Genomic DNA, 27,457 nt, shown 5'->3' with positions numbered 1-27,457 from the left:
TAGACTTCTTCTAGACTATAGTTTTCTTTTATAGTTTTTTATACTCTTCAATAAGTTATTAAGCTAGTTGTTAAAAAATTGTATTTAATTATTATTATTCAATTAGAAATTGTAATGAGCAAACTCTGAAAGGTCAGATTATGTACTGAGATACTTTTGTGTTGAAATAGGTCGAAATATATCGATAGATGGATAATTATTAAATAGTAATTTTCGTAAAAAGCAATTATTAAGAATTCAATTAAGAAAGCATATAAAAGAGATGAACAGCGTACACGCGACGCTAACTGTTACGCAATGATATTAATCAGTATTTATCAATCGCAAGTTTACTGAAAATTTCGGAAAGGGAAAGTTAGAATATAATGGAATTGTATGAATAACATACATTTAAAATCTCGACTGCCAACTGATTTACATGGAAGTTACAGAGCGTATCAAAAATTGTGCAATCGTATGCACAGACGCAAAAAATCGCGGAAGATGTCGTGTATCGAACGTTTATCATACTTACGATTTCTTGTAGTACTTTTACTTTCGTTCCTATGTCTGTTTAGTACGTGAAACTTAACTGTTAATCGCTACACAGGTATTCAAAGAAAAAAGAAATGAAAAGGCACAATAATTTTTTTGTTACGATACATTTTTCTTTCGATCACGTTTACAAATATAAAAACAACTATAAACGTACGTGGGGCGTGTTCCCTACCGACCTAGTAGTACTGAATCGGATAAATCACTAAGTAGCCGCTAGTTATATTAATGCTAACGAGAAAAAATATTTACAATGTGAGTAAGGAAGTGCATATTGACACTTCTGCACGGTACCACCAACAAGAAAAAGCTAGAAGTACACCGTTATGTTACGTAATTATGCTAGATCTGTGTTCATTTTCCTGAACCGCCCTACCCTTACAGCCTATCGATGCACATTACGAAGACTAACACATTTCATTTGTCTTATGAAAAAGAATACGTTCGATATTAATGTGACTCAAAGCATCATATTTTTTCGGCAAGAGAAGCACATTTCTACATTTTGCTACGAAAAGAAGGAATCGTATTATATCATCCACTAGGAAAACTAATGTGATTTAAAAAAAAAAAAAAAAGGTAGCATATTTTCCTTGTAGCGATAAAAAGTCATTTGCCACAAAAACCAACACATTTAGTTAACAATACAATGTATTAGTTTCTCTTGGGAAAATCCAAATATCCTACTATTTGTAACAAAAGATGAAATGTGTTCTTTTTCTTGGATGCTATGTTACTTTTAGTAAGACAAGTGAAATATGCTATTCTTTTGTAACGCACACCGCTATTTCCTGCTCGAGTACCCAACTATAAAATCCTCTTCCTCCGTTTTTACTTACTCTTTGTTCAAGCTTACCGCTAATAAATAGATACGATAAATATAACGAACTTGACAATCGTCGACCTGGCGTCGCGTACCGGAGAAAGTAATTCGTAAAAGTGCCAAGTGTTACCAATATATGCATCGAGTTGAACCTTTCGATGCGTGTGAAACGTTTTCACGTGATCCACGCCAATCCACGCCTCTCGATCTACGATCGCACCACGTGTTTCCACGGGCATACGTGCGCATAGCTTTCCACGGAATCAAGTCGTAGGACGCGTTAGATTTGAATCGATTCTCACACTTACGACAGGGAATGCAAATAGAAAGTTCGTTCAGTCCGAGTAGAATGTCTCTGTGCTGCGAGCCACGCCAATGAAAGTATGCTACAGTTCTCCATAGAAGGCACCGGATTAATCTCTCAGTCCGGGCACGCTTGCAAAATTTGCCATAATCATTGCAAAACGATGATTTTGTTCCTGATATGTAGCTGATCTCGCTCGTAATCAAATTGAATTCCAATATTTTAGGAATTGAATGCCGCTAACTGCAGGTGCTGACGGAAATAGTATGATGAACAGGGTGAAAGTCGGACGAGAATTTGGAATTTTATAGAAACGCGGATAGAACACTGACGTTATACGTAATCTTCGAATAGGCCTGCGGATGTTTATGCAAATTCGTATCTTTATGAATAGAACGTAAATGTAGGTACAGAAAGATTTGTCTTGTATTTTAAATATTATACTTTTATATATTTTGTATAATTTGGTATGTTATATACATTCTGTATAGTTTTGCATACTAAAATCTTCCGTAAATGCATAAATATCCGTAGCTTAATTAAGAGTATTAAGTTAACACTGGTTTTTAAACGTAGTCAATTTTAGTCAAATTAGTTTGTACTACAATAGAATCAACACGAACTCTTATTATACGAATTCCATTTACATACGATCAAAAGCTTGGAGTTACTTTCCCAGTTGTAATTCTCATATGCATTTGAAATTAGTATTACACATATCGATAAATATTCTCTCTCTACTTTGATCAATCCTTAACTGAAAACATGTTCAAAGTACTAAAATTTTAGGTTTGTTTTAAATTCTCAAATTCTACGTGACACCTAGTGATTCCAAATTTTTGTTCGTTGTGTAAATAAACTACCCATATTTTGACAAGTTCGTACTATATCAGGGAATTTCAGTTCAAATAAAATATTCCTACTGTAATACTTTTCATAAATTAATATCTCAGGTACATACATCAAATGCCAATTCGATTAATATCGAAAATATAAAAAGAAAAAAAAACAATTTTTTCCTCTGGTATAAATAATGACACGTGATCAATAAATCGCGGTTTGGTTTGATTTTGTAATTAATTCATCGTCGACTTTTTACGTATTTCCTATGAGTCATTTCCCTGGGAAACGCTGTCTCTAAGTGATTAAACTTAGCGCCGTTATTACGACAGCAAATGTTTATCCGGTTCGATCATACAGATCGGTGTTCTATAATGAAATCAGCGAGTACGTAGGTCGGAATTCTATTCAAAATGATCGTGTGCACACGATGAATAATTCTGGTCACGACGTCTGGAATCTGTGCGGTGTAGCATGTTACCGTACGAATTGACGCGGCACGGCGCGGCGGCGAGAAATTACTATGGTAATGTGTTTAGTGTGCGTGAGTATTGCGTCAGGTCATTGACTTTCACTCTCTAAAGATAGTCGTTCTAGACTACGAAAAAGTACTTCCGATGTTGATCTCGAAATTGGTTTCATATCTTTGCAGAAATTTTGCTATTAGAATAACAAATTATCGTTAAATTGATATTTACTATCGACGTTGTATGTAATGTTAGTCATTATCTGCTTGGGTTGTTAGAATTTGCATCGTTATGAAATAAACAAATTTTGAGTAACCAGAATTGGAAAATTCGTATTTTAACGAAAGTGAAGTTTTGTGCAAGTTAGAACGAGAGTAAAATTGTAAGGTCTCCGTGTATGGAATGTTAGAATGTTACATGTTAATTTTGAATACTAGTTCTATCACAGATTGAGTCTCAGGGTAATGTCGATGTTCAGTGAAGTACCTTGGTCGATATCGTCAATGCTGTGCGTTTATGTAAAAATTCTGTTATTTCGCCGTTAACGTCTAGCGCGAGAAGAGCTTTGACACTCGTGTTTTATGCACGTGCTACTTTTTGTACAGAATTCTTTCGTTTCAGAAGCATAGTGAATTTAGCAAAATTTAGTATACATACATTATATAATTGCAATTACTGTGTTAGAAATAAATAAATAATGTTTTCAAATTTCGCTACATTTTGAACGCCACAAAGCATTAATATAAATTATTTAAAAGGACGATAAATTCTCTTGTCAGTTATGAATATTAATAAATATTCAATATACTCAATCATTCCTATACATTAAAAAATCCTAAAATTATACAATGTATGCACCAAATATTATAGCAAAAGATTTCAGTGAAAGTTAATAAACCATCAAGGTCGTAATAAGAAAAGAAATTGCCACAACTCAACTAGTAATAAAAAGTAAAACACGACGTAAGTAATAATTTCTACACACAACCTACAATATCCTACGCATAAAAACAAACCAGATTATTCGATTAATTGCTATGTCGTAAAAAAAAAGTCGTGATTGCCCCTCGATAACCTTGAACGAAACATTGGGTATCGTGCACGATCGATTAAATCCCGGATACGCACGCGCCAGGCCCACTGACAGCACCATCTCGTTATTAAAGTGCCGCGGGTGGTCCGAACACGTAATCGGATAGTATAAAAAGTTGAAAATGGGTACCCTATAAAGAATTTAAAAAAAAGACTCGCAGGCTAGATGGAATCAGTAACGAGAGGCCCGAAGATAGTGATCGAGCTGACCTACGGAGAGAGGTGCACTGGCAGCGCTGGAGGACCTCGCAGGGGCGACGTAGTAGAACGACTGTGGTTGCGTCTGAGACTCGAGCAGCTGAAGCCTATGCGACTGAGCGGATTGTTGTTGTTGTTGCTGTTGTTGCTGCTGTTGCTGACGTCTTTGTTGTTGAGCGTAGAGCTGCTGTGATTGTTGCAGCAGTTGGGCTTGCTGCTTCCTGTACAGCACTTCCTGGGGTTGGCTGATAGCTGCTGCGGGGGCGGATTGAGCCGACTGGGTTGCCGGTTGCTTATAAAGCGGGGACTGACGCTGGGGCTGCTGGGGCTGAAGCTGCTGCAGCTGCTGGAGTCCAAGGTAGGACTGGGGCTGGGCTACGAACGGTTGGAGTTTGTGACTTAGGGTGAAGTCACCCACGGTTTGGGGTAGCGTTTGATAAAGTTGGGTATTGTACTGACCGGTAGCGGGATCGTAAACGAGCTCCGACTGGTAGATGGGGTCGGCGGCGGAGGCGGTGATCGGCGATTGACCGGCTAATTTTACTTTCGATGGTTGGGACGATGGTTGAACGGGCTTAGGGCTGGCTACGCCGACGGTGTTCACGTAACGCTCGAGCTCGGCGGCAAAGTCAAGGTGAGATGTGCTAGATGCGGTCGTGCTGCGCAGATTAGGCGATACAGTGACAGCCGAGGGACGGGTGTACGCTAATGCTGGACGCTCGGTGCTACTAGGGGACACATATTGGGCAGCGACTTGTGCAACGTGGGGTCGGGGAGTGATTGCGACCGATTGCGGCTTTGGGTGACGGGCGACTGGGCGGCGAGTCGTCGTTTCGAGGGTTTGATACGCTGTCGATGATACTGTAGGCTGGGCACGGAGAATGGGCGATGCTGTGCTCTGATATTGGGTCGTCGAGGAAGCTAATCTGTAGAGAGCAGGACTGGCCGTGGGCGATGGCTCGTAAAGAGCTGTCGACGGTGTGACTTGAACGTAGGTCGGCTGTTGAGCCGTTCTGTAAGCATTTGGTCTTAACTGCGATGGCTTAACGAGGTCTTCATCGCCCAACTCTTGACTAGCATCGTCGTCTAATTGATATTGCGTTTGAAAGATCGTCGTGGGTGCTCGCGTGGTAGGTTGTTGATATGCTGGCCTCGATGATACTGGTCTTGGTATTGGCCTCACGGATGGATAGTTAGCTGGTCCAGAGATATCGTCTTCTTCTTGCTTGTCGGCAAGATCGTCTTCGTCATCCTTTGGTGCATTTGGATCGCAAGGATTGCCGGATACGTAGGTGAACTCTCTTTTATTACCATCAGGATCGATGTAACCGTATTTACCGCGCACTACGCAATCGGTTCCACGAGTTTCCTCCTTGAACGAACCATCGGCTGCCTCGTAGCCGAAAGTGAAAGATCCGTCGTCGTTGACCTTGTTGTAATTGCGAATGGTCTGGACTGGTGGTGGCTTGGATGAGTGCAGAGCGTCCTTCGAACGTGGCGAAGGAAGGGCACGAGTACGTGGTTGGTAGACTGCTGGGTTATAATCGTCTTCAGCCGCCTGACTGTCGTCTTCTTCGTAATAAACTTGCGGTTCTGCAATACGAGGCCGGATCTCCACTCGCTTTGCTTCTATTAGCAGCAGAAGGCATAATGGGATTACCTGGAAATCCAAATTACATTAGTTAGTGTAATCGTTATGTATACTGTCTCATTTATAACTTTAAAGTAATAATAACTAAACTACAATAACTATGAGATATATGAAATTCTTTTAATGTGCAAAAGATATTGACGAATCGAATTCCTTGCGTAATGTCGCAAAGAAAGTTTTGAAGAATTTTCAACACTATTTCAAATCCCAAAAAATGCACGAAGCAAAAAGGCATAGATCGACGCTCAGTTATTATGCAAACTATACTGCAGGCAAACATGATTTTAAATTTATTTTAATCTTCTTAACACAATTTTGGTAAAGAAACTGAGATATTCAAACAGGCATGTCATATGTTATAATTTAATATTATTACAACAGTCTTAGAGATCAGGATATCGTTAATATCTCTTTTTATCAGAAATGTTTGCAAACCACTTATAAATCAAACCTCTTTCTGCCACGAATCTTACATAGGTATTTTCATTTTACGAACGCATACAAATCTTCGCTTGATCATAATTTTTCTAATTACCATTAAAACAGCGCACGTAATATCATACTCGTTCGTTATAAGCAACACGCTATCAGTCTATTAATAATAATCGTCTCTGTTCCAGTCGGCAATTACTCTAATAGATACGCGTTACGAAAAGACGTTTCTAAGTAGTATAAGACGACAAGTAGAAAGGGACGTTATACGGCAGACAGGCCGCTAGAAGCAAATGCAGGATTTGATCGCGGTAGAGGAGGAAAACTTTTATCACGTCACGCTAGTCGTAATCAAAATTGTTGGATTAGAATGTCGGCAGACCAGGCCGTTATTCTAGTTTCCAAGCACGAAACCGGATCTGCATCGGGGTACGGTTTATAGTCAATAGGAAGCAGAAGATGGCGAAGAGAGAGTGAGTTTCGCGGATCGGTGAACTCGAGTACGCGCGAATGGTATGTGCAGCAAAATTCCTTATCGCTCGCTCGAACCAGCCCGACGTTACCGAACCATTTGCCATGTGCCGAGCAGCCCAGGAAGAAAAGTACTATGGCGAGCTCCATGCAATGTTATGGTATATGGAATTACCATTCGTCCACGCGATTTACCGTATTATGAGGTAGAATATACAGAAACGTTGCTTTATTATGGAAAGTAGTGGAATCGTTCGTGGACGTTGGAATTTCATATGCTGATCGTTGTCACTGGAAAATTCTCTTTACTTCCTTTTAGTTTCCTTCATTGCTGGACGGTTTAAAATGGAAATGTTGTTTCACGGATGTCTATTTTTACTGATTCTTTGCCTGTATTTTATCATAAGTTGTCAACGTTGATATTTAAGCCTTCGTAGTATTCTTAAAATTCCATTTCGTTCATCTTAATTTTGTTTAATATTCTAGACTCTCAAAAATTCAGAAAACGTTTCTAGTTTGTTGTTCAACAGATTTTTAACTTTATCATAGCGTAGCTCGAAAGAGACTCGAACAAGCTATCTAATATATCTGGCACTATGAATTTTATATCTTAAATTTCATCATATATAACAGAGTTAATGATGTTTGTTTCTTGTAAGAAGTTGAAAATATGTACCTTTTTTTTATATTTGATAGCAGAAATGCGAAAAATCATGATGATATAGAGGTAATAATTTTCGAAATGGTTGATTCTGAATTCTTCGTCATTATATTATACTATCAAAGAATCTTATTACATGCAATAAAGATAGTTTGAAGATTATAGATCACTGGAAGATAGTTCACTAATACCCAAATTAGGTGTAATACCTTTTGTGTAACTTTTATACGATGAACGTGCGTGTGACATGTAATGAATTTCTTTATATCTTCTGTAAAAGCTTATTATGTGCGTACATTAAGGTCAATTTCTTTGACATACTCAATTGTGCGGAAATATCGTGTCCATAATGATATAGAAACAGCGATAGTTGATTTGGGTCGACGCGACCGGTAGGAAACAGATTCGACAGAATTTCAGGCGTTTCTGCTCGTGAGAAATCACGTTCTTGTAAAATATGTAAAGCTTTGATTTATTGCATAACGTTGTCTTGCATTCGCTATACAGTAATTCAAGAAAGCAGATAGCGGTTCGTAAAACACGTTGTCGGAGGCGGGTTGAAAGATGGAAACGTGGGCAAAGATATCCACAAAGACAGTAGATTTAAAAATATAAGCGAATAACCGCGCATTCTATGGGCACAGTGCAGTAAAAGCATGAATAAAATTAAAATTAATGCGACTATCCAGAAAAAGGTACACGTATTCATATTTATTTTACCACAAGGTATTTTGAAACACTTAAAACTTGTATCGGATGAATGGTTTTTAAATGCAATGACCAGTATATTGGTATTAATAATTTCAGACATTTCTGTAACAGGTGTGTGGTAACTGGACGATTATGAATACCTAAATCAACAACTAGTTTTCTTGAATAAAAACAGGAAAGGTTTGGAGCAAAGTGATCGTATTACTTTACAAGTCTTTAAAATACGCGTTTAACATTTTCCCACAGACATTCGTAATATTGCAATTAAAATACCAAAACGAGAAACATGTTTCAAACAATAAAAACTCTGCAATCGCGTCATTGCGATGCTAAAGGCGTAATAAAATAAGAAAGCCTTGAAACGTTCCGTCAAACGATTTCTACGACACAAAATACTTGTTTGAAAGAATTTGGAACGCTGACGAAACACAAAACGACCAGGATAAATTGCTAATCCCCTCGAGGGAAACTAATAATAATCTCGATTCTCTTCCCGTCACGTTTCTGCATTCTCATTTCCATGTCGTCTACCGATACGTGGTTCGGTTTCCTTGTAATACTTTTCACCCGTAACTGATTCATCATCGAGAGAATTTTCCTATTATGAGGAGGATTTCCCATGCGCGTTGAGCTGACCGTACGTCCTTATGACAAGACGTGGTCTCGACTTCCGGTAGAACCACTCGGTGGGAACCGCCCCAGCTCATACGTGTTACGTAATTTTTACTACTCGGTTGACCCGAATACGGGGCGAGGCAGGATTATAGCAGCGCAGCGTGGTTACCGTGAGAGATTCAGATTCAGAGCGTCGTAACTCGCCTCTGTTTCGCTACACCATCGCTTCTGGATCTCCTTGAACCGAACCGAGAGCAAATGCTCGCACAAAACAGCCGCACCACGCCTCGCGACGACCCACAGGAAACGCTCGATACACCACTGTCACTTTTAAACGCTCGTTCGCTTGTACACGAAATGCGCCTAACCTACGGCGATTTTCGCGACATTCTCTTTTAGATGCTATAGCAGCGGGCTTCGCCTCTCAACGGGTGGCGCATTAATTAAATTGTATCCGCCAAAGAAGGTGATCAGTTTGTCAGATATATTTCATTCCACATCGATTAGCTGTCATGAATATCATGGTTCCAGTTATTCTGCTGATCCAAATAAGAGAAATAAAAAAAAAAGATTTCTTATCAGTGAATTTGGCAATAGCCAGTAGTAGAATGAAAAAAAAAAAGTAATGATCGATAAGGTGGCGTCAGTCTGAAGTTACACATTTGAATTAATTCTAATAATTGAATTAATTCTTAGTATGATATATATACTAAGAATGCACATAAAGCAGTTGATGGATCAAGTAGATCTTAAGATATCGTAGAAGTCATGTCAAAAAGCATGCTTTTGAGAAAATCGTTTAAACAATCTTCTCTCGTCTTTCAAACAGACATAACATCAACAAAAATAATTTTTTAAGTTTAGATATAGGGTTTCACAGATGTATTTCTAAAATCGTATTTTTCTTAAATACGTGAAATGAAGGTGCCTTCTTAATATGCATTTTTCAATGATGATTTGTGAAAAGGAATTTCATCTCAACTGTTGATTAATGAATAAGCTTCAAGTTGAAGAGTTATAAAAATTAGTGCTTTGATCTTGGAATACGATTGGATATAAAATACATTGATTTCTTTTTGAATTCTTCCTTTTCTTCAGAAAATTACGAAAAATAACATTCGAGTGCCCCTTTTTCATAGCTTTTCAAACTAAGCATCGATTGAATAATATTAGTAGAAAAACTGACCAACCATCATTTCGACAGGAAACCACGAACTTTTTACACGCGGCATTTTGTAAACGCTATACTTGTTTACATTACCACCATGTCTCTCCTTGTTATGATAATTATACTCTGTTTGCTTGAACTCAATTTCTACGTTGAAACTGCTGCACGATCATCTACAGGAAGTGTTGTCGTTTCAACTATCACTTTCAATGGTTATATAGACTTCACAACGCCAGTAACTAGAATTTCTATCGTTTTTAATTATCGTATCAAATCCAACGTCTTTTCTCTCTTCTTGTTTTATCCTTTCTATCACAGCGGTATATAATTTTCTCTTTAAAAGTAATTTCCCACTAGAATGCATTTTTATTGTTATTTATGATTTTCTACGAACGTTAATCATACAACAGGCATCTGTATACAATGTAGCTAAATTTCGAACGATCATAATCGGAACGACATATTAAATTAAGAAACCAACATTAACTATTGATGTGTATATTTTATGTATGATTATGTTTTATTGAACATAGAGCACGGATTTCTAATATGTACGTGTTCTACGTATCAAGTTTCCATTACGTAGAAACGTATCAGCGTATAAAATTACGCGATGCCTTGTTTTGGCATGTTGCGGTATGTAGAACCGGTGTAGAACCGACATAAGAGAAAATTCTTGCATAAAAACGCGTTACACGCCTTCGTGGAGCTCATAGAAAGTGATGTCGGTTTAATTATCTCCTTTGATATTTATGCATACCAGGAAGGTTACGTTTTTCAGATAACACACTCGAAAGAAAGTTGTTTCTTTGTTAACTTGAACGTTTGCTATTTCATCTTGTTTCGTGACGCTACAAGTTATTAATTACGTTTGCACGAAGGCAACCAGGCAATTTGCTTAACAATCTAGCGATATTTATTGCACTATTCCGTATTGTAGTTACTCTTACGCATGTTGTACATTCTAATGCAGAGTTAGGTAACTTCGTTGAGTAATTTTGTAGTTTAAATAAAATTAAGTTTGCAAATAGTATTTTATAGTAAAATCATTATAGTTTTATCAAACACTTCATTGTTTTTCGTTATCATCATTTCAACATTTTACGTTTCTTCTTTAATATCTTTTACTTCAAGTAAATATCAGATAATATCATCATGTAAACTTTAATATTTCAACATTTTTAAAACAATTCTTCATCATAATCTGATATTCTAGTATCACATTATCTACAAAATTTTCAAGTGATCTCGTTCTTATTCTTCTCTCAAACTTTCAAATTCCATCGAGCTACGAGTCCACGTCATTTCCTTTTTTAACTCCAGCATCGCACAAAACAAAATATAGAGGACAAAACAGAGTGAAGTTCAAGCAAATCGAACGACACAGATCCTTTCTTCGGATCAACGAAATCGTCCTATTTTCACTTTCCTGCAGTTAAGGTTCAAAACACACAACCACAAAATTATTGCAGCATGAAATTACTGGAACCTTGTCTGTTCGAACGTGACCTAGTAAAATTTTACTATCGAATATCGGCGATTTAAACAAACTAACAAGAATAGAGACAGTGAAATATCGGACATTTCTCGAAACATTTGAACAGGATGGAATTGCGTGTCGACGACGACAACAACAACGACAACGATGACGACAACGACAACGACAACGACAACGATGACGACAACGACAACGACAACGACAACGATGACGACAACGACAACGACAACGACAACGACAACGACAACGACAACGACAACGACAACGACAACGACAACGACAACGACAACGACAACGACAACGACAACGACAACGACAACGACAACGACAACGACAACGACAACTACAACGACAACGACAACGACAACGACAACGACAACGACAACGACAACGACAACGACAACGACAACGACAACGACAACGACAACGACAACGACAACGACAACGACAACGACAACGACAACGACAACGACAACGACAACAATGACAACGACAACAATGACAACGACAACAACGACAACGACAACGACGACGATAACATCGGTGTCGATGACTCGGTGATCGGCGGTGATCCAGCGACCGAAGGAATATTCGAGACGCAGTTGGCACACAGCTCGTCCTTGAGACAGGGAGGTACGTCGTTACGGGACTTTCGAACGATACGGTATGCACCATGCTCTCTTGGGCGTGCGCCGATTAATTTCCAGTCGACCCGTGATAAAATGCGGTTATTCTTTCCTTGCGTTCATAAACTCTGCGAACGTGCTCCCCACCAAACCAAATCCACACAGTCGATGTACACGTGTGATAAATGGTGTCTTTCGCAAGATCGCGTCAGGGAGAAAATCGAAGGTTACCTTCGACTGATCTGGTGAAGCTCTGCTTGGTCACGGACCTGGTTATGCAGCAAAGAGACTTTTATGTAACGCAGAATTTGCGGTTGCACGATAATTTTGTGGCAATGGTATTTAAGAATACTTTGATTTGGACGGTGCATATATCGTGGGGTAAATGTGTGTGTGTGTCGCGTGTATGAAAGGTCATGTGTGAGAGAAAAAGTTGAATACAAAAGATAAGCTTGGAAGAGCGATGGTGATGTGTGAATTAAGATTTCTCAATAACGATGTTGAAACAAACATAAATTTAGGAATTTAAGGTGAAATTAAGATATGAAATAGTACGTCAACGTGATAAATGGTGTTTCGATTCTATTCAAATGACAGAAAATTATTCGTTATCTTTTTCAGACCTATGCTTTCTTTTACAACAGTAAATTCTGCTTTAAGCTGACTGTTTCTTAACAAGCTAGCCAACTAGAAAATAGCACATAGTATATTATAAAATAAAAATACATTTATAGCAAGATATAAAAAAAATGTTTTACAAATTATTGAAATCCAAAAGTAATGATAATAATAACTTAAAATTATTCTTGAATTAATTTGTATTAATTTATATTAAGGCACCAAGCGTATTTCATTTCATTTATAATAAAATATCTAAATTATTATTACAAGTTTTCAATAATTTAATAATACATTCAATGATATACGTGTATGTTACTATAAGAAAAGATTTATGTGCTTATCTTTCCACGGTTTGATTGAAATTTCCGTCCTATGTGCTATTTTTGAACAAATATATATGAAACACATAAGCAAGTTTTATTAAAAGTTGATACAATGCATTTCACTTTTCCTTCATCCAAGACTATAATTTCCCACGACCATTTTCCTCTTGTAGGATAGTTAATTACAGTTCACAAATCACAAATAGACTAACGCGAATTAAATTTTCTCGCTGTAATTTGTCGGAAGGCGGCGATTATATTGTAAAAGGATCTATACTTTTCCAAGAATCAATTTAGAAGTACCTACTCTTAGGAAACACTTACTGTTGAGATTTCTCGCTCCACTAAACGTAGAACGCTTTTTTAAAAGAAAATCTTATATAGATGACATATATGTTTAATATAGGTCTAATAAATGATACATGCAAAGCTCGTGAAGCTAAACCTTAAAGTTCTTTATAATTAGTCCACTTAGTTCTTTGAGGTGAATCTTTTTTAGTTAAACATGACAATATACTATTTCTACGGAATATAACACTCAAATTGAAAAAAAGACAGAAATATGTGGAGCTGAAATCTGAAAGTATGGAATCATTGATCAAATCGTATTTATGTATATTGAATCGTCTGCTAATTGTATGACTAATTAGGAATGAATGCTGCAGATATTAATTGTAACAGCCATGCTTCGTAATAAATCAAATTTATAATTCCATAAAAAATTATAAATTTCTACATATTGATAAAACTCACGTACGATTATCATAAATTCACTGAAGTATTCAGAAACTTATGGTCAGTACATCATTCAGACAAGATTAATTATCCATTAAAATTACAATTATTTATTTAAGTAACGTACGATAATTAGAAAATTATTCTAATGTGTTTCTAATCTCTCTTTTTAATTTCCCTTCAAATCTCTAAATAAAATATTATCCGCACAAAGAGTTCAAGAAACTTCAAAAAATGTTAATACCCTGGAACTAAGCAACTCCATATTGAAACGTTTACGTTGAAACAGAAACGATCGAAGCTAGAAAATTAGAGAGAAAGGCTGTTGGAATATGAAGCTAAATAGCCAAGGGTGACCTAATTTTTCATCGATCGTTTTCATTATCGAGTTAATCATCGGTCAGGACTTGATTAAAGTCACACGAAATCAGGAGAGCTCGATACGTCATCGTTATTATCAAGATTGAAGCTGGCTGTATCTTGTGGCCTAGCTCACTGACAGGGTGTACGCTAGCGAATACTAGTGTATAGTCTAATGACTCTGTATCTGGTCTGGAAAATCGTGACGCGGAGGCAGGCCTCTATATAATCAGCGCTAGAACATGCCAGTCACATACAGTGAGAGGTACGAACACATTCGGTCGGTCTGGTTGGAGGCAATTGGTCCTGGTCTACCACGCCTTGTCTGAGCCCCCTAGCTCTGGCTTTCCAGAGAAAGGAAGAACAGCATTACCTTCGCGTAAACCTGTCTTATTTTAAAATACTCCTACGAAAGCGAACGTTATAGCTAAGCTACAACGTAGATATCTGTAGTTTGCCGGTTAGCTGTCGTCTCTTAAGATATGAAGATATGAGACAAAATGATGTTAATAGAAGGAAAGATCGTTGCGATCGCTTGGAGGAATGAAATTCTTGGGTTTCGCAATAGTTTGAAGGAAATGCCAAGGTTACCATATTCGAAAAAGTGGAAAGGAATTGAGAAAACACGAGAAAACAGAAGAAAACATGAGGTCACATAAGAAAACATAAGAAAATATGAGAAAACGTAAAACATAAAACGACGTATAATCCGGGTAAATTAATTCAGATATGTTTATGTTCCTAAAATGGTACTTGCAAAATAGGTTTATTATCTTTTGTGTCTTTTCTAACGTTGAAAAAGAATCTCAAGTGTGAACAAAATGTGAAAATATTCAAATTGATATACAAGATTTGTCGTTTCAGTTTCATGTATACCTTTCTGAAACATTCCAAATCTTGTTAAAACATTACACGTTGTTTGATAAAATAAGAGTAAAATTGGAACATAAATATTCCAGGACCGCAACAGATTGAGGTTTCAAGTCTCTGTTCATATTTCTGTCATTTTGCTGATAATCACATCCGAAATTAGTATTAATTCAAACTTCTGACTGCGTTTACGATTTCGTTCTATCGTAGTCTGAACAGACAAGGATAAAGTCATGGAAACATTGTGTTTCGATAGTCGAACGACAGTCGTCGAACTACATATATCTCAGCTACTAGGAATTATCTAACGTCATCATGTAAATGATTTAATTAGTTGCACGATGATTTCATTCACTATTAGTCGACAAGGCATTAAATAGAATGTATTCGCCGGTTGTTTACCACTCGCAATAGAAAACGTCACTCAACGTGCATAGTCTATCGTTTCAAGTCGGCCGATTTCTAATCGTTGAATGATTCAAAAGTATTTACATTTGCATAGCCAGTGATCTATAAGTGTTCAATGATTATATCTCAATTTGTACGTCACTTTTCCTTCGAACTAACAAATAATGAAACGTAATACTGTTCTCTTGAAAAAAATGAGAAAAGGTTTGTTGGTTTTAAGAGAAGATAAATTTGTGTTTCATGTTTTATGAAATCCATCTTACAATTTCATGAAAATTCCAAGTTTAATGTTGCTGTCAGAGGTGTTGGTATAGTTAGGGTTGTCTTGATTTCTACCAATGGACGTACAGAAAGAGAAAGAATGTGGTATTGGTTAGATCGATCGGTTCTAAACTACTCTTTCGAAAGTAAAAGTTAGTTCCTTGAGGAAGGTAGTAGCTGGAAGCAGTGTTCTTATTTACTGCAATCGCTTCAATTTATTTTTGTACCACCCGCTTTGCAGCATAAGACGAAAGATATATTGTTCGGAATATTACATACTTTCTTCTTGTATCATTGTTGTTAAAGTACGCGCCTAGGAATCAAGAGATGTCCGTATTTCCTTGGAGACTCAAGAACTAAGATCGAGACACATAATCTGATAATAAGATGATAATCTGATACAAGTACAATGAACTGCCAAATCTCTTCGGTTGAAGTATAACTTAATTCTATTTCTGACAGTAGCATGAAGAGTTTTTAAACATAAATATTTCTATACAAATGCAAAATATATTACAGAAAAAGGATATTATTTTATTAATTACAAAATAGAAAATAATAGGTCTTGTGTTTTTTTTTTTTGCAGTTATCTCTGCAGCATCGATTGGTCTATGTTTTACTTCATAAAAATATGCTCAGTAGTGTATTGTTTCTCGCGTTTCATTATATGGATAATGGATTTATTGAAATTAATAAAGAGAAGAATGATATAAATAAAGTAAGAAGTGATTGCAATGTTTCTATACAATTGTACGATACTTTCTCTTATTAGCACTATTCATTAGTATAGAATACTACTTGTTAGTATTTTAAAAAATGGTACGCTTTCATTTTCGTCTTGAAAAGAGAAAGTATCATTTTTAATTAATATCGAAAATGATATGACTTCGATAAAATTAATTAATTTTAGAATCTTCTAAACAGTATGAACGTAACTAAGGAAATCTTCGAAGAATATTCAGCGAATTAATTAAAGAAAAAGACATTGTTCCATCGTACATCAAACAGAAACGGTAGAATATGGCATAACGTTATTGTGTGATTGTAATCTGTGGAGGATGTTACCTTCGCGATTATCATTTCCTGGATCGATAATATCGTGATAATCTTAGGCATCAATTCTGAAACAACAGGTTGACAATGACGTAGACGGCGGTACCAAGGAATGGTCGCTTTCACGGTGAAGGTAAGCCGTTGCTTTTAGAAAAAAAAAATCTGTTAACCGGTCACATTTTCAGAATTGCATTCTTCGTCATACTGAGTCTCTAAATATATCTAGTATGCAACGTAGTGACTAGCAGTATACGTAACGCGTATCTGATCTGGATCCAGCCAGCGGAGCCTTGCTTTTGATTATATTGCGTTTCTAAGGAGGAAGTAGTTAAAATGTCTCGAGCACACTTTCTTCGCCCGTATTTCCGTAGCGGAAGCTGGGCACACGATCGATGATTCGTTTTTAGATTAATCTACTACCTGCTGGCGTGTTCTAATTAGCCGACTGATGTGGTGAATGGTCGCTGGGTTATGTCAGAATCGTGTTAATCGTAATGGAAATTGGTAACGAATGATAGAAGCGTTCGAGGAAAGTGGATAAATTATAAGGTTTATTAATAAGGTAATAACAAGGCAATGAAGGTAATAAGACGTTTGTGAATATAAATAAACGTGGGAAATGTTGAAATTAGAGAAGGAGACAAAGTCTCATTTCATTAAAAGATTCGAAGATTTTAGAATTTTACAAAATCCTCTAGAATTTATAAAATTTGTTAAAATGCATCAAACTCTAATAGACTTTATCAGAATTTGCAGGGATGTACTGAAATTCTTTAGAATTCCACACAATTTGCTGCAATTTGCTAAAGTTTGTTAGAATTCGCTAAAATTTGTCAAAATTCGCTAGAATTTGCCAAAATTTGTCAAGACAAAGGAAGTATTCAGTGTTTCTTGTATGGAGTCATTTTAGCAAATAGTTATATGCAAAAAACGAAATAAATTCAAGAAATTGCGTTTATGAATAACATATAGTCCAGTAAAAAAAATGCACAGCATTACAATGTTTAACGATTATGCCCTGAATCAATTTTTATTTTAAACGTTTATACACGTTTCCGTGTACGAATATTTATTAATGGTAATAGGATTTCCATATCCTTTTACCTCTCAAAGGAAAATTAATGCGTGAGTGAGCATAGAATTCGACCTTGCTGATCCAGTTTCTTCTCATGTACTTGGAACGCACTGAATCATTATTAAATAGTCATTATGTTTATGTACGCTAACAGACGATTAAGCAAAATAACGAATAATAATCTCGTAAAGTGTTTTTAAAAAGGAATTCACTACAGTGTTACTTTCTGTGTTGCCTACTTCAAGTGATTAAATCTATCTAATAATGAAAGGAATAAATAACCCGCTGATATAATTGAATAACGGTCTGATGCAACTGCGATGACTATGATGCTGTGTTAGATGCTTAGATGAGTCAAAGGCTATGCTTCAAGGTTTCGTTCTGGTTCTGAGGCATGAATAACATTTATACTTCCGTGTAATATTAATTTCTCTCGAGATGAGAGAAACACTACACTGAGAAACGTTTCAATGTTTGAAATCAATGAATGAAAACTTTCAAGTCTTCACCAATTTAATGCGAATGACTCTTCAGAACATAGTTTCCTACATTTAGTATTACTGAAACAATTCTGCAAAGTAGGCAACATCACATTTCTCTTGTTAAAATTTCTCTTCGCTTTTTTCCCTTCGCATGATATCTATCATTTTCATATCCCAAAATCCCTACCAAAATTAGAAAAATGTGAGTCGCTTCAGCCGATATCAAAACAAGCCAAATATGCTTCTTGTTATCGTTAAAATTAGCATGACACTCGTGGTTGTCACACACGAGTTGTTCGGACGTATTCAAACAGCTGCCAAAGAAGTTAAGAAAGAAGCGACAGGTGAATAGGCCGTGCAGATTTCTCAAGATCCGTGCGTCCGACGGCTCTCGTACGGCTGTCTTCGACGCGAAAGAGGATGCAAGATGACACGCGTAGTCATCCTGTTTCCCGGCAAAACGTATCCGCCGGAAATAAGGAAGATGTGAAAGGTTTCGCGAACGTTAGTCGAATGCTGCGTACGGCGAATTATTCGCGTCGATGCGAATATTCGAAAGTGCAAAAGAGGCGAACGTTCCCTGGCAGAGAACGAAGGCAGGGCAAAGTAAAATGCGCAGAGAAAAAACGTTTAGACTCTAAATATGGTCTCGAGTGGAACAGTGAGAGTGAACGTGACTCGTTTCGTATGGGCGTTGAGAACGCAGCCATTGGTATGCAACACTGCTATGCCCTTGTCTTATGAACTGTGTCGTCCACAGAATTACTCTGCCACTCGCTTTTTCCTTCGTTTAACCATTGGAAAGCGAATAGCGTATTGAAAAGCCGCGTTGATTAGTTATTGTTAATCATCGTCGTTCTCATTATGCTGTTTTAGTATTGTGGACCTTTCACTGGCGCCGTTATACTATGTATTATATATTATACAATAGGGAAGCTTTAACGAACGTGGTACTCGTTTGATTTGTTTCCCAAGTACGATTTCTGATTTAATTGGAGGCTTAGTGGGCAAAATTGAACAATCATGAGATACGCGCGTTAAATTAGAAATATTACAGTGTACTCACTACATAGGATTCATTAGAAGAATATCGTAGGAATTGAGATTCGCTGAGCAGATGTTAGGATTTTCTACAGCGTCGTAAACTTGTCACAGATTATTGGATAGATAGTGGAATAACATATGTACACTTAGAAATCAGACCTGGGCAAATTCTATTTGAAATTCATATTCATCTCATATCGTTCTTTTCGATACTGTTGTTTGAAAGTATCGATAATCTCGATGCATGTTTTAAATTATTTCAAGTTTGGCGAAAGAAATAATCGCGAAACTGATGCAACAAAAAGAAGCAATAGTCTATACTCTCTATAGTATGAACTGCAAAGAGAAGGGCGGGAACAAAAACCAGACTCTATCTTGGAGATAATTTGAGATAATTTGAGAAAGAAAATAACATGTCATTTGAAATAATATTTCAAATACCTAACGTAATTTCAAATATGCTCAGGTTTGTTAAATGTAACGTATTATGTAAAGTATCTAAATGCAAGTATAATTGGGATTAAGGGAGAGATCGAAGAACAGGTTAATTCCTTTCTCATGAGATCTCAGAAAGAAAAGTAAACGTAAGATTGCAACGTACGTTGATAAAAATAAAACAAATGTGAAAAAGGAGTAAAACACTGTACGAGTTGCCTGTTTTGTTATTTTTTCACACGGTTGATACACAAGAATGTGAGGAGAAATGTGCTATAATTGGAGAAAAATTCCTATCTAGCATCGATTAAGGAAGCACTGGAAAATTAGATAGCGCCCGTTGCACGGGCACTTTGTATAGGCGCGTTACGAATCAACGAAGCATGACTACGTTTAACCCTTGCCTTGGATACAATTTCACTCTTTCACAGTTTCCCACACTTCATTTTGCATTTCGTTTCTCACATTTCACCACCGGTAAGACGTGTCAAAAATTTCTCGCGAGTCAGTGCTCCGGCTTCGACGTCGATTCACTGGTAACTGGCGATGCGTATCTTTATGACAGTAAAAAAGTTTACAGAAGTTTCGATGCCAAAGGAAAGCTTGTATCCTGATTTGAAAGGAGAATGGTGTAAGCTTAATCAGTTTTACGACTCATGATATTGAAAATAGTAGCAAATATCAGAGTTCAGACACGTTTTTACGCGTTTGTTAAAAACATATGATTTGTGAACATCGCGTTACGAAGATGGAATTAAAAACCTATCAAGACCGCAGGAAATCGTAAAAGATTATAACGAATATAACGTACATCCAGCCCATTAAGGATTAAGCAACGAAGAGTTGTATAAACAGAAGATTATTTAAAAAATGTAAATAGTGTAACTTATCAGGTCGTGATTATTAAATCGTTAAAGATGAAACGATCGAATTTTTCATAAAATTTCAAAGAAGAGATTTATAATTACAACGTTAAAACATAGAATTCAATAATATAAATTATTGGAAAAATGTCGTAAATGAAATATTTCGTTAACGCGATGTTAGCCCTTAATAACGTTAAATAAACGTTTATTTCACACATTTTCATTATTTCGTTCTTGTTAAGAACACTCACGTTATCTACTACGTTCTCTTAATTTAATCGAATTTAATTCTTATCCAAAAAGATAATAACGCTATTTATCGCTCTTTCACGCTTTCGTAATACTATTTTCGAATCACTCATAATTTCATAGCCTAATAAAACACCTCTAACAATTAATAATTTTCGTTCTGATAACCCTCAGCGATTTTTGCAGCCAAATTCGTGAAAGTTTCGGGGGAGTTAGATGTACTTCATTTAACGCCTAATTAAACCACGAGTCTGGTCGAAGTTTGATGGCTAGACGCAAGATTGAGAAAGTTTACGGTTAGACTGTTAATTAAGGGAATTTGTTATCGCCATACGTTTCTTATGAATACATCGTGCCATATATAATGAACCAAAGTTCCTGCGAGCTTCGGTGTGATACTTTTCGAATAGCCGATTCTTCCTGCACTGAAATATTTTCGCTCTCACTTTTTCTTCGGTCTGGCTGTCTAATGAGCCTGTTCCTGCGAAGGCGTACAAAAACGGGAAAGTCTGTGCTAAAATACCGTTTACTGGAAACTGTTACCGTCTCCGTTTCGCGTCACACCGATACACTGGCGCTTGCCATCGTCTTACAGCTTCCCGACATCCACCAAACTTTCAACATTATTTATTTGTCCTATTTTGTTGAACTTTTAGGTTATTCATCGGTGTTCTTCCCTAATTTCATTAAACACCAACGAATTAGCCTGAATCGTGTCTACGAGAGTTGATCGTAGTGTCCTCCTTACTTGACCATTTCGAAACTGAAGAAAACTAAAGTTTTATCATTTTCTTTCTACCATTTCTGTCTTTCCTCGTTCAATTTAAGATATTTAGTCATTATTTCATAACAGCTTATATAATTATTATATATACAGCTATTCAAAAGAAAGGTAGCACTTGTAGAACGTGTGATATACATTTTGAAATTTTTCTAGCATTATAATGAAACCTGACTATGATGATTATATTCGTACAATTTAAAGATATTTATCACAAGCATATACTTTGCAAAAATCACTAAACATATTTGAATGGTCGACTATTCGTTATATTTAGTAAGCCACTATTCATATTGTATACTGACTTTTTAATTAACTTTATTTATATATATATTATAAATATTTTTTAATTGCTACATACATTTCTGGATTTGCTTGAAATTTTATTAATGTAGAATGCGAGATTTTAATCTTCCACGATAATTGATGAACGTCATGCTTTTGGTGTTTTGAGATCAATCGTTTGCCACACGTCACGTTTCAGTTCCAATACAATTTCAAAAAGTTTCGTATAACACACGTAATATATTCATAAGAATTCTTTTCTGATAAATGTTCGAGTACTGTCATCAGCTACGATCTTGAAAAACGAACAGATGCTAAATAGGACATTTGACTAGGGACAACAACATAGGTAACAAATGTTACTAATCTAATTGTAGAATTTCATTAGATCAACGGTTATTTTCTTTCCTGTTGTGCAACGAGAAAAACGATCGTAAACCGGCTTTTAACAACGACCGATTTGCAGCGGACAAGACGACGCTTTTGCCAGTTGTTCGAAGGAAGAATTCGTGTCGTGAGTCGTAGAGAGCGAGCAGCCAACGCTGATGACTGTTTATATCCGAGGAAAGCAACCGAGATTTACCCCTGTATTTGTACGTATTAGCCTCGCTTTCGCAATTTATCGATGGCCAGTTTCTCCGTCATCGGTTTCTACGGAACCAAATCTAGGTCTTGGTGTGACGGGAGAGACAACAGTGGCTCAAAATCGATGGATGACTGTTATGACACGCGCGTTTCCTTCGCGAACGATGATGTAGTCTCAGGGCGGTGTTTCGTTCGTGAGTCGTTCGAGCTGACTTTCGTTTCGTTATGTCTTCTTATGTTAATGAGAATCTATAATAAGAATGCTTTCGATGGTGGGCGTGTATAAAGTATGTTAAAAAATGTAGAGATCGATTATTAATTACCGTGAAGTTGTGCAAATTTATGGGAATATTGCGGTGCGATGTAATTGGACGTTTTGTTGAAAATGGGAGCCTAGCTTTTTCAGTGGTTTTTAATTACCTTCCTCTTTCACAAGGAAAAACTGTGTAGTTGTATCATAAAAAATGTTCTAGAATGTAAATTTCTGTTGCGAGTGGCTTTCGTAAAGCGGTAATTATAAAATTGCAGAGGCGCATAGGTTTTAAGCATGAAAAATGTTCTCTGTCACGTGGATTTTATGTATCTTTAGAAATTTCATGGTTCGAACGCTTCGGTAATTATTCTTATTCAACTGGCGCTAAATTTATTAGTTTTGCTAATGATGTATAATAGAACTACACTTCGTATTATTACAGTAGCGATTTAAGGAATTTCGTTGCGGCTAGAGTGAAAATTTTATCCCACCTACTTACTGAACTGATCTACATAAAAAATCTTTCTTAAATATTTTACACGTGTTTAAAAGAAATTGAAGAAAATTATGCAGAAAGTTCATATTCTTATATTATTTGATAGAAAGTCACTGGTAGTATTTTATAATCGTGGAATAGAAAACAAGAAGTTTCACTCTTATGGTAACATGCTTCCATGATTTATAGTTATGATTATATGTTCGGTTCGCTAAAGATGCAATAGATGATTAATCTCGAAAATCAGTTCACACGGGATAGCGATCTTTGAAGTTTTAACGAGGTTTATATAATCCCTTAAAGTAGGAATTAAAGCACAAAATGAGTAAAAGTTTAGAATATATGTGTTCCTTCGCGTGATCCATAATAATATTGTACGTATACATATATGGTACTATCGATTTGACGATGATAAAGAATTAAATTTCCCAGAAGCTGAGTAAAAAGAGTGCATGAAATATTTATAACTTGTAACAGCCAGCTTATTTCGATCGTGCACGTCTACTGTTATTTATGATCGGCCAAACTGAGTAAAACGAAAGTGAAAAGCGTATCGATAGGTTTTCACCGTAGAAATCAATCTATTAAACAATAGCGATACTGTAGCTACATTGAAGACAAAAAGCATGGATAGTATATCGTGATCTAAAGTGAATCTGACATTTAAACGATTTGACGTCCTATATTTTAAAAATCGCTTCACAGAAATCTGTACCATGCTATATACTATTTAGTTGCAATTAAGAATCGAATTCTCATAAAATATTAGCATAGTAGGAGTATATTAAATATAGCAGGCACTCATAAAATACTAGATTTGGCAAGCAAATAAATACGAATATTTTGTTCGTAGAATTCGCATAAAACATATACTTCTTAGTTCTAAATTAGTATTATTATGTTATAAAATTAGGTGTTCGTAAAACTAATGATATTCAAAGTACAAACACAAAGTGATTTTATTTAGATTCTCCGAGATGCTTGTACGCAACGGTTTACTTTATAATAATTGTTAGTTCATAACTGTGTGCTTTGTTCCATTTGCTTGTATTATTGTTGGTGAAGTGGTACTTAACGATACTGATTAGATTCACGACAATGAGATTAAATAGTAGTTTAGTAACGAAAAAATTTGTAAAATGACAGGTTCGACGCTAAATTGGTGAAAGTAGCTATAATAAAACTCGGCAGTCTTGCAGACAGCTGATCTTGGATCAGTTAGTCTCTTGTTTTCTTTAATACTGTTTCTAACAACTTCGCGTAAGTTGAAAGTATATGAAAAAATTAGTGTTCCGTTTTTGGTAATAAAATAACCTTGTAAACAAATTAATCACAAATCTGGAAATTCTAGTAGGAGTAGTTCAAGTTACATGTTAAGTATTTAGAATACAACAGCATTTTCTAATAGCCTATAATTGTAATACATAGAATTTAGTCAGTAAACAATAAATAAATTTGTCTATAATTAATCAGTTTACGCATAATAAGATCATCTATAAGTATTTAAATAAGTATATGATAGTAACATTTTTCCGAACGCAAAAGTAATCGTATATGAAGACCGAATACCAGAAATGAATTTCAAGCAATAATATTTCTTCTCGTTCGAAGAAACGTTACGGAGAAAAGAAGGTGAAATTGGAAAGTGTTTTTACACTGATTTTTCGTACAATTAATTGTTCGATCGCACGGAAGAGGTTCACGATCGGAAACCAGAGTTGATGGAAGTTCTCACAGGAACGAAGAAAGAAGGAACTCTTCTCTTCCTATATAAGAAAAGCGCTTTCCTTAATTACAATTAATTTTCTATAAATAGTAACGCACGAATGCAAGAAACTTTACAATCTTGTAACATTATCTTTGCTCTGTGTACACGACGTTCTGTCATATTAGATAGAAAAAGAATGACTAATGAATGATTAAAGTCATCTGTAAAAGGTGAAGCGAATATAATCATCATTTTTCTTTCCTTCGTGTCATAGAAATATTAATGAAGTTTTTTGATTTCGAAGGATAGCATGTTTCAACCTATTTAGAGTTGCGAATTCTTTTCAATTGAGTTCATAACTACGTGAAATGACGAGTGATAATAACGCAAGAAACAGTCAGGTATAATGAGGGTAATTTCATGAAGTACCTAGGTGAAATTGAAATAGGTGTGAAAAGCGAGGTTTCCTTTGAAGAAAAAATAACCTGCATGTATCACGTGTAAATACATAAGTACGAGGAACATGTACTTGTTCCTACGAGGTCTTTAATTTATTATTGTTTCGCCAAAGTATATTGTAACATAGATTATTCTCCGGTACATGACTGTCTGCAACCACTGTGAGAAAAGTTCAGGCATTTTTCATTCTATAAAAATTCTATGAATCTTAATTATTCTGTGAACCGAGAAAGTATAATATGATAATGATAGAAAACCCAATACGTAATTTATAATTCAGGAATATCAAATAATCGATTTAACGATATTTAAACGAATCACTTTTGGTCAACATGTTTATATTTATATTTAAAGAAACAGAATTACTGAGTAATAATTTTCCCAAAATTTGTGAAATTAAAGAAGATATGTAATAAAACGGAATGTAAAGAAAATAAAGTAAAAGGTTAAAACAAAGTAATTAAAAGCGATGTTACAAATAATACATAGCAATTTCTCAACAAAATCGTACGTTCACGTGGTAATATATCCATCGGCAATGATCAGTTTCGTATCAGATTGCAATTAGTCTTCTTCCTTTCAGTACACGCCAATTTTGAGAAGAGTAATCGTAATATCGCAATCACTTGTTCTCTAATGCATTGATCACTCAACGGTACTCCTTACATGGGGGCGAAAGTCTGTCGAAAGTATTCGAAGCACATACTGTTGCGTAACTTTTGACAGAAACTAACACTACAAATTTAGAGCAAACACGACGGCGGCATTGAAATCAGTGGCCAACGTAACAGCATCAAAGGTTACGTTGTAAGAATGTGACTAAACTAATTATTTTTGAAAATACACACACGTAGCACACACTTGATTGTGATTTCTTCTACTATTTCTAGAGACCTTGAAATTTTTCACTGTTGGTTGTACTATGATAATCACAAATACAAAAATTGTTAAAAATTATATACGAGAAAATTCATTATATTTGTACACTACACAAAACGATTATAATTGTTAAAAATCAAATACATGAACAGATTCTGAAGCAAACAAAATCATCTATCTATCAAAACAATTAAAAAATTACGATTATACACCTTTTATACGAATGTAAAAGATATCAGCTTCTAGATCTCTACATGGACTAGATAGAAACGATCATTAACTATCTAAAAGAGACCTTTCTTGCAGAATCTAATTGACAGAACAAATTGACAAAAGCCAATTAAACCAAAACCGCCCGTAATGACTCAGAAGTTGGTGTAACGTGAAACTCAAATTGAAAGAAGACTCCATCTAAACAATTGTATCTCTTGAATATTATCTTCAGAACAAGTTATGTTAACCGCATTCTTCAGGATAAGAATACATCCCTTTTAACCGATCTATACACATCCTTTCAAATGATAGATTGGAAAGTAGCTAATTTTATTATATTATGCAACATTCACACCACTGTTCACTCTACCTAATATTCCTTAGAGTTGGTTGGTAGCCATTTATCGAGAAATAGCTAACGATACGAAGCTTCAATGAACACATTCAATGCAGATCTCAGGTCAAAGAAGAAAATGAGATTATTTTAAGACGTATGAGGAAGAAGTCTAGTCATACGCAAGTTAAATACAAACAATTTCATTCATATCCTACGTTTGTTTCACCGTAAGAAAAGACCAACTAGTTACCTTGATCAACGCGCAAGGTATGTACCAGCAATGTGTCACACGCCCAGTTGATCAAGTCGATATACACTGTCAATGAAACACCACTGGGACACGTATCGAGCCAGTACATCGGAGGCAACCCCGTGTCAAAGCTCGCGGTAGTAAGAGATGAAGAGATAGCAGAGAAACTATGTAAGTCGTTGTATGTACATACCAAAGATATAATCCTCATGGTGCACGCGTCGCAAACGAGGAGGGTACAAGTAGTCGAGGAACGATCCTACGAGAGTTTCACTGAGAGAGTGCAGTCGTATAGTACGGAGCTCGGTCCTTTATAACCTATACGAACGGTTTTGCTT

The 27,457-nt window shown here is 35.9% G+C and overlaps 1 protein-coding gene across 2 annotated transcripts; it reads right to left on the bottom strand.

Annotated features, from left to right (window-relative positions):
* Positions 1 to 611: 611 nt before the first annotated feature.
* LOC117204108 (transcription factor SPT20 homolog) lies at positions 612 to 27,423 on the bottom strand. 2 transcript variants are annotated; one of them, XM_033441158.1, is made up of 3 exons: positions 27,313 to 27,423; positions 4,718 to 5,918; positions 612 to 4,633 (listed from the first exon to the last, which is right to left on the bottom strand). In XM_033441158.1, the coding sequence occupies exons 1-3, from the start codon at positions 27,328 to 27,330 to the stop codon at positions 4,233 to 4,235; spliced, it is 1,620 nt and encodes a 539-aa protein (XP_033297049.1). In that variant the 5' UTR covers positions 27,331 to 27,423; the 3' UTR covers positions 612 to 4,232. The 2 variants fall into 2 exon arrangements, with proteins under 2 accessions (XP_033297049.1, XP_033297048.1); XM_033441157.1 differs by having other exon boundaries at positions 612 to 5,918.
* Between the last annotated feature and the right edge of the window lie 34 nt (positions 27,424 to 27,457).

This window comes from Bombus bifarius, unplaced genomic scaffold (assembly GCF_011952205.1).
Source record: "Bombus bifarius isolate JDL3187 unplaced genomic scaffold, Bbif_JDL3187 scf7180000007977, whole genome shotgun sequence".
NCBI classification, from domain to species: Eukaryota; Metazoa; Arthropoda; class Insecta; order Hymenoptera; family Apidae; genus Bombus; species Bombus bifarius.
The sequence above is the reverse complement of the archived record's forward strand: the minus strand, read 5'-3'. Positions and strand labels throughout refer to the sequence as shown.